The 8140-nt window shown below is 53.1% G+C and overlaps 1 protein-coding gene across 2 annotated transcripts; it reads left to right on the top strand.

Moving 5' to 3' along the window:
- Positions 1 to 1715: 1715 nt before the first annotated feature.
- Positions 1716 to 5798, top strand: Hand1 (heart and neural crest derivatives expressed 1). 2 transcript variants are annotated; one of them, XM_021178270.1, is made up of 3 exons: positions 1716 to 1806; positions 2557 to 3269; positions 4807 to 5798. In XM_021178270.1, exons 2-3 carry the CDS (start codon positions 2727 to 2729, stop codon positions 4912 to 4914), a joined length of 651 nt encoding a protein of 216 aa, XP_021033929.1. In that variant the 5' UTR covers positions 1716 to 1806; positions 2557 to 2726; the 3' UTR covers positions 4915 to 5798. The 2 variants fall into 2 exon arrangements, with proteins under 2 accessions (XP_021033929.1, XP_021033928.1); XM_021178269.1 differs by lacking the exon at positions 1716 to 1806 and having other exon boundaries at positions 2367 to 3269; positions 4807 to 5792.
- Positions 5799 to 8140: the final 2342 nt, after the last annotated feature.

Raw genomic sequence — 8140 nt, 5'->3', positions numbered from 1 at the left:
TGGGTGTGGTGGTGGTGACCTCCTTGCCTGAGATCCCAGAACACTCAGTGAGGCAGGAGGAGACTCTGTTATTAATTAATTAGTTAAAATAAAATAAATGCTTGTGGTCTGGCAAGATGGCTCAGTGGGCAAAAGTGCTTGTCACCAAGGCTGGCCACTTCAGTTTAATCCCAAGGATTTAGGTACTGCAAGGAGAGAACTGGACTCCACATGCACATTATAGCACGCATGTGTCCCCCCCAAATAATTCAGTGTAATTAAAAAATATTATGAGAACATGTGTATACCCCTACATCCAGTGAGCCTCTGATAAAACTGACCTTCTTGTATCCCTGAGTACCCAAATGGGAAGCTCCAATGTGTAACCCACTCAGAGGATGACAGACATCCTGTAGGGGAAAACAATCCCAGGAATGTGTGGATCTTGCATTAGTGTACACATCCCATGTCACTGTATTATTGCTAAGGTGGAAGACATCTGTAAGAACACCACGCGGGTGTTTGTGTGTGCCGGCGAAGGGACGAGCCTGTATGTATGTATGGACCTGTCATGGAGTCCAGGATGAAGACTGCTGGAGTCAGAACTGTGCTGTCTTGAGAATCCAGGCCCTTTCCACCCAGGTTCCCTCATTCTGAGAGTGACTCCCAACCCGCAGGGCACAAGAACCCGCGGAGCAGCTGCGCAGCTGCGGAACCGGCGCCTTCCCGGGGAGCCTTCCCCAGGCCCCTGGCTGAGCCCAACCCCAGCGCTGCGGGCGCCAGGCGCCTGCAAAAGCAGCGGGTTTCCAGTTCGCCTGGGGCAGGAAAGTGAGGTTCCCGGGATCTCTTTCCACTGCTGTTCACAATCTCTTGCACAACCAGTTCTCACAGGTGGGACCTTGGGGCTCAGACCTCAGCGACTGAGCTTCCATCCACGCCTCAAAGCGAGACTACTTTCACAGACACACAGAAATCACAATTCGCACACATTCCTAGGATTTCACACACAGGGAGTGCCATCTGTTGAGCCCACGACCTATTCCACATTCGTTTTCACTTACCCACTTGCTACTGGGCCTCACATCCCATCTGCGCACGGTGGCCTCTCTCCCACTGTCCCTGCCTGGTAATTGTCTTACACAAGCTGGGCCTCAGCGGAGCGGCTGGATCAGAAGCGAAATAAAAAGAATTTGACATCATCTCATTTCCCCCCTTAACTGACATTTGATAGGCACAAGCCCACCTAGGGAAGGAGCGAGACCAGAAATGTTGGTGAGGATGGAGGGGGGGTCCTAGGGACAGGGACCTTAATGAAAAGATGAAGAAGACCCAGAGTTTCAAGCTTAAAGCCTGGTCTCCCAAGTTCTTATCAACTCTTGGAAAGCCATCTCTTTTTGGAATCCCGCCTTGGAGAATCTAGGCTGATGGGGAGCAACACAAGGTTGCACAGATATTCCCTGCCTCAGCAGGGTGAGTGTGAAGCGCCTAGGCTGATTTCTCCGTGGATACCAGGGGTGGGGGTGGGCTGGTGTCTTTCAGTGTGAGCCTCAGTGGAAGTATCTTTATAGGATCAAAGATTTTCATGCAGGTGGCGAGCCAGATGGAGTGAGCAGCCCAGCAGTCGCCGGCTCCTTAGCTCTACGTGCGAATCTTCCGAAGACACCGGGGAGTCCTGCCACAGAGATGCCTTGGGGCCAAGGCGCCGCCAGGCTGCCTCGCCACCAGCTCGGCCTGCCGGCGTTTACACCGAACCAGGCGCCTGAGAGGCTAGAGGAGCAGAGATCAGCCACCGTCTCCACCCCCACCCCCCAAGCCCGGAACAAACTGGTCAGTGCCCAAGAGCTGGAAGCCCCGCTCCCTTTCCCGCCCACTTCCACCTCGGCCTCTGAAGGCTCTTCTGGAAGTCCGCAGCTGGGCGAGAACTGGATCTCAGGAGACCACCTTGTTGGGCAGCAGCTCCAAGTCCTGCCTGAAGCAGGGGACCTAAAGGTGGGGCTATAGGTGTTAGGGCCTAGCCTACTTCCCTGCTGGGCCCGATGGCCTTAGGCTCCCACGATGAGCAGTTCGGGTTCAGGAATGCTGCATATCCTATTCTAAATTTCAGGCCTAAAAACAATAGCCAGTTTTGTTCTGGTCCTCAGTTTCCCTATCTGTGAAATCAAGTGTGTGTGTGTGTGTGTGTGTGTGTGTGTGTCTTGATGAGGCTCTGTCTGTTTTCAAGGGATAATTCTAGAATCCTTTCCTTGAATCCATGAAGAAAGGGTGGTAGGTTCAGTACAGGGAGTGAGCAGGCCTGGCCTCAAGTTCGTAGCCCCCGCCCTTCCAGGAGGGGAACTGGGAGAGGGGAGGGACATAGGCGGGGCGGGTTTTCAGTCCCTGTGGTCAGCTTAGAATTGTGTGGCGCTTGCTGAGCATAAAACTTGGGACCGCCACCCCCTTCCCTCCTCCTGCCATTGGCTCCGGCTAGAGGTTGACATCAAAGCCGAGGCCTTATATAAGCAGGGTCCTGGTTGAGTCCGCAGAAGGGTTAAACCCGGTCTTTGGAAGTCCGAACCCTTCTCCCTCGTTGCCTTACAGAAACCTTCCAGAGGTCGGCAGGTCCTTCGTGTCATCTCCAGCCTTGCTCGCTCAGGACTCTCCAAACCCCAGCCAGTTCGCTGCCTCTGGAGCCCACGGTGACCCCCTTCTGTGGGGCGCATGGGGCGGTGCTAATTGGGCTGACAGCACAGGCCAGGAGCCTCTCCAACATGAACCTCGTGGGCAGCTACGCACATCATCACCATCATCACCACTCACACCCGCCGCACCCCATGCTCCACGAACCCTTCCTGTTTGGCCCGGCCTCGCGTTGCCACCAGGAGCGGCCTTACTTCCAGAGCTGGCTGCTGAGCCCGGCTGATGCTGCCCCAGATTTCCCTGCCGGCGGGCCACCACCTACCACTGCAGTAGCAGCGGCTGCCTATGGTCCGGATGCCAGGCCGAGCCAGAGCCCAGGTCGGCTGGAGGCTCTTGGAAGCCGCCTGCCCAAACGAAAAGGCTCAGGACCCAAGAAGGAGAGGAGGCGCACAGAGAGCATTAACAGCGCGTTCGCGGAGCTGCGTGAGTGCATCCCCAATGTGCCCGCCGACACCAAGCTCTCCAAGATCAAGACTCTGCGCCTGGCTACCAGTTACATCGCCTACTTGATGGACGTGCTGGCCAAGGATGCACAAGCAGGTGACCCCGAGGCCTTCAAGGCTGAACTCAAAAAGACGGATGGCGGTCGCGAAAGCAAGCGGAAAAGGGAGTTGGTGAGTCCCGGGGCTTATAAGTTCCAGGCAAGGGTGCGGGCTGGGGTAAGTAAGAGCAGGCCTGCAAACACAGAGCTGTGTTCTGGGTGGGATTCTGAAAGACTAGGGAGAGTTCTGAGGTCGACACAGTCTGCCATTGTGTGCACAGTCATTGCTGAGTGAACATAGAATTTTGCTTTTTAAAAGTGATCTTAGGGCCTTACAAGATGAACTGAAAACCTTGGGCTTCCAAGAAGTGGCTATATTCTATACTATAGTTTGTTTTAAATCTGAAGGTGTTTTGAGTCTTCCTTGGGCCCTTCTGGAAGCCAGGTTGAGAATGAAAGTAGGAAATGACTTAAATACTGCATTAACGTATGACGATCTCCCAAAACAGTTTTTAAAGCAAAAAAAAAAAAAAAAAAACAACACAAAAACCCAATACAAATCGAGGCTTCATACTTTCATTTGCTTAATTATGAATATCTGAATTACCCGATTCCCATGGGTTTATTGGAAAGGATTATTTACCTCAATTAACATACTAATTGGAGAAACAGAAGACCACTGGAGGGAAAAGTGGGGTGGAAAGGCAGCTCAAGGCTGGGTCTAGTCTGCCCCTAGTCTGGATCTAGTCTGGGACAGGGTGATGGGCTAGACAATCTCAAGGCTTTGGATGCAGCAAACAGGAAGGGCTTTGGCCTTTGCGCTTGCCTAGTCAGCCTTTTTGGGTCTTCTCCAGTTTGAGTGATCTTCCACCTAGGGGCTGTGGGACTTCTGGCCGCCAGAGTTCCCCCTGTTTGGTAGGCTCAGGCCTAGGCACAGCAATGTGGACTGGGGAGCTCGGTGGCTTTTATCTGACCCTCGGGGTCTGTGGCAAAGTAGGGCTGGGTTACCTGGAGCCACCGGAAAGACAGACTCCCAGCCTCAGCCGCCTGAGGCCTGGGCTGGGGATATGGGGCAGGAGGGAGGAGCACCTTGTGGAAGCGGTTCTAGGGCCAATCCTGGTCCTGGAAGGGCACTACTTGCAAGTAGCAACCTCACTGGGTTCCTGCTAGAGAGCTGGGCCCAGACTGTGGCAGCCAGGCCAATTCTTTCCTCCCTAGGTAGTGAGGGAGGCTCCCAGCACTGGTACTAGCCAGCACCCAACTTGCATCCAAGCCAAGATCCTACGCCAGGCTGATAACCTGGAATGAGATATATACTGACTGGGTTACTATTCCCACCCTTCCCACACCAGGCCTCTGTGATGCTGGCTTCCTCTGCCCAAGACGCCTTAAAGCTAGATTCCGTTTACCCAGACTTGTCTAATTCTCAATAAATAGTAAACCTCTTCAAGTTGGTCAGACCATCCCGGATCCCAGGAACTCAGAGTATAAAGGCAGATATTTATAATCCTGATTGTGTGGTTCAACAAACAGACATCTGTCACCTAGTTAAGGACGCCCAGTTACTGCTCCCAACCCGTTCCCCAAACTCCCCTCCAAGCCTGGACCGAACTGAATAACTTAAACCTGACTTTCTCGCCTTTTGTTTGTTTGCTTGTGTCCATTGACAGCCTCAGCAGCACGAAAGCTTCCCTCCTGCCTCGGGGCCAGGCGAGAAGAGGATTAAAGGGCGCACCGGCTGGCCTCAGCAAGTCTGGGCGCTGGAGCTAAACCAGTGAGACCAGGCCAGCGCCGCCGGAGAACCCGTCCGAGGCTGGCCCACCTGGCTACCCGGAGAGGAGAGGAAAGGACGCAGCGGCTACGGCGGGTCTCCCGGTGCCTGCGCGCATTTCGCCCAGTCTCTGCGGAGCACCGGAGGGTCGGCGGTTGCAACTACCCACTAGGATCGCACGTGCAATGTCATTTGAATTTGTTAATACATAAGAGAAAGAGAAATTTATATATATGTTCACTTCCCGCCGAGGGCGGCTCTTGGAGGCTCGACTCAAGATGGGACTGGAGAAGACCAAGCCCCTGAAGACACACCCTTCCAACCCATCTGGGTGGAACTCAACCCCAAAGGCCATGGTCGCGCCGCTCTCTGGCTCGCTCTCTCGTCCCCTTCTTGGCTCTGTGTCAGTACCCTGATGCCTTCTCGAGTTAAAATGCAATAAGACTAATTGGTAGTTTCTAACCAGGAAGACTGACGCTGCCTGGGTTGATCTCTCCTGAGCAGCGATGGTTTTCCTTCTTGTCGCTACACTTCCTACCTAGAGGGAAGGCGTTACTCCCTTGCGCAGCACCTCTGCTTTCCAAGGGAAATCTTTCCCTTCCTTTCCCTTCCCTTCCCTCCCCTCTCCTCTTCCTTTCCCCTCTTCCGTTCTCTTACCTCCTCTTTCCCTTCCTTCTTTCTCCTTCTTTTCTTTCTAAATAAAAGCGTTCCCATTCGTTGCTGAATTTGTAACGTATTTAAACTACCTATCATGCCTGTTGCTCTCAGGTATACATCTCCCTACCCCCACCCTCTTTCTACCTCAAATCAGTGTGACCACTCGCAGCCCCACCCTTTGCCAAAGCAGTATCTATGCTCTTGACTTAATAAAAAGTTTTCAGAGAATCTTGCAGGCTTGTGTGGTTCTACGGCCCCCCCCCCCCCCGCCCGTAGCCTTTCCCCTTCTTTGATAAATACCAATCGAAACTGTGAGAAAGAGGGAGGCAAAGAACTTAAGTGTGGAAAGTAGAATCAATTCTTCAGAAGAGAGTAGCAAGCGGGAGTCACTCGTGGAAATGGGAGGGAAGACGGCAGAGAAAGGAAACAAACAGACTTACTTGATTGGGAATTCCTAGGCCAGCTTGCACACTAGTGTGTGGATTGAGCTTTTGTGGAGGTACAAGGGGTGCTACCACACAAAGGAGCCCCGCCTCTGTGCTGGGGAATGCTGAGCTCCTGTGAGAGCCACTCCTATAGAACCTGGGACTCTACTGGTCTTCTTAGCCCGACTTCAAGCTCCGCAGGCAACAAAGACTCACTCCTATGTAACTGCTAATATTTTATACATAAATAACCTCATGTTGATGGTTACATTGAGGTTTCTCTCTCGCAACAGAACACTTAAATACTTATGAGACCATGTGTGGTGTAGGATGCCCGTGCATGCGGCCAGAGCCGGCCTCCGTGGCCCCACAGGCGTGTTCACCGCTGGCGCTTTTGCTTGGGGGTACGGGTGAGTATGGAGCTAAACCGGGGTGCGCTAAGACAGGCATCTCTGCGGTGGTGAATAACGGTCGCGTGCCAACAATCGGTTTCCTGCGTGTGGACGCAGCCGAGTGCCTGCTGTCTGGCAACGGCTCCCAGGTCCACGGGCGCCGCGGGCCCGAACTCGGCATTGAGTGCGCGTGCTCAGATCTTGGCCTGTTCCTGCTGAGGACCAGGCGGGAAGGGCGCTCCAGGCCTTGGGCTGTGGCTGGGGATGAAGACCGAGACCCTGGGCGGACGCCTCCACCCGACATCGGGGTGAATATGGGGCCCCATTAGTCTGGGCTGTAAACACCGTGGCAGGGGCTGCGAGGCCACGCGGGCCTTTCTGGACGCGAAGGAGTTAATAAAAGGTGTTTTATGGGCGCTAGGAAACGGCGGGGGAGGTGTGAGCTTCTCCCTGCTCGCGCCCCCATCCTTTCTTCTTCTTTCCCTCTGCCACCCGCCGCCAGATCAAACAAGCCCGCGCTTTAACTAGTCCAACACCTCGTCGTAATGAGCCGCCCGGCGCGCCCCTCCCCCGGCCTCCGAGGCCCCTCCGGGACACGCAGAAAGGAAACCCGAGGCTCGTTATGATTTTTCTTTCCCTTTTGGAAATTCTGGCCTGCCTGAGGAAATGGAGCGAGGGAGCAAACCTTCCTTAGACTCGAACCCAGGACTCTAGTTCAGGTCTTGATCACCAACCCTCTTAGGGGTCCCGTTCCCATTTCTATTTTTAGCATGGCAAAGCATTCTAAGCTCGGGAAGAATGTGCACCCGCGTCCTCTTTCCTTACAGTCCCGGAGTGGAGAGGGTACCTAGCCTGGGTACCTCCTCAGCCCAGCCTACACAGCCAGGCTTTTCCAGGGACACCCGGGTCCAGCTGCCCCCAACCTTTCTTTAGGCTGAGAGGGCTAGACCCCTAAATCTAACCTCAGTTGCCTATGGTCCCATTCCCAGGTCCTGTAAGTAGGACTTTCCAATGCTCATGGAAGACGAAATCCTGAGACTGACCTTGGCTTCCAAATGCTTAATGGCAACCCACCCCTGGCCCTGGTAAGTCCCAGCCCTGGGGGCAGAAAGGGACTGTGCAGCCGCAAACCAGCCTGAGTCCTGGACCAGGGACTCTCAGGGACTCTCTGTCCAGGGCCACAACTACAGGAGCTCCTGCTTCCGGCCCTTTTCAGCCTCCAACTTCAGCAAATATCTTCAGAGCCTGAGCTCACGGCAAACCGGTGGTGGCAGAAGCCATGCTGCTATTATTTCATTTAAATATATTTTTCTCTCAAAAGTATAGATTTGAAGTAGAATAGTTGACAACTCAAAAATTTAAGCACCAGGGGTACGGCATTAAGAAATAGGGATTGCTGGTTTTAACTACAGTGTACCAGAGCATACCAGACAACTGAAGACCCCAGGCAGGCTAGAGACTGACTTAAAGAAATCCATTAGAGTAGAGCGGTTATGACTTAGCCTTTTGAACAACAACTGGGATATAACCACCACCAAAGAGAATTCTCCTTGATATATGAAGGAACATCTCTCTGGACAACTACATATTGCCCAAATGATCCTTTCATGTAAAAAAAAAAAAAAGTCATTTGTAGGAAACAACAGACAAGGCATGAAGACATTTATTCCGTTTTGTTTTCTTGTTTTTCTGGTTTTTTGTTTTGGTCTCTCTCTATAGCCCAGGCTGGCCTCGAACTTGTTAATCCTCTTGTGTCAGT

The sequence above is a fragment of the Mus caroli genome, chromosome 11 (assembly GCF_900094665.2).
Source record: "Mus caroli chromosome 11, CAROLI_EIJ_v1.1, whole genome shotgun sequence".
NCBI lineage: Eukaryota > Metazoa > Chordata > Mammalia > Rodentia > Muridae > Mus > Mus caroli.
This window is presented reverse-complemented; position numbering and strand designations above follow the sequence as displayed.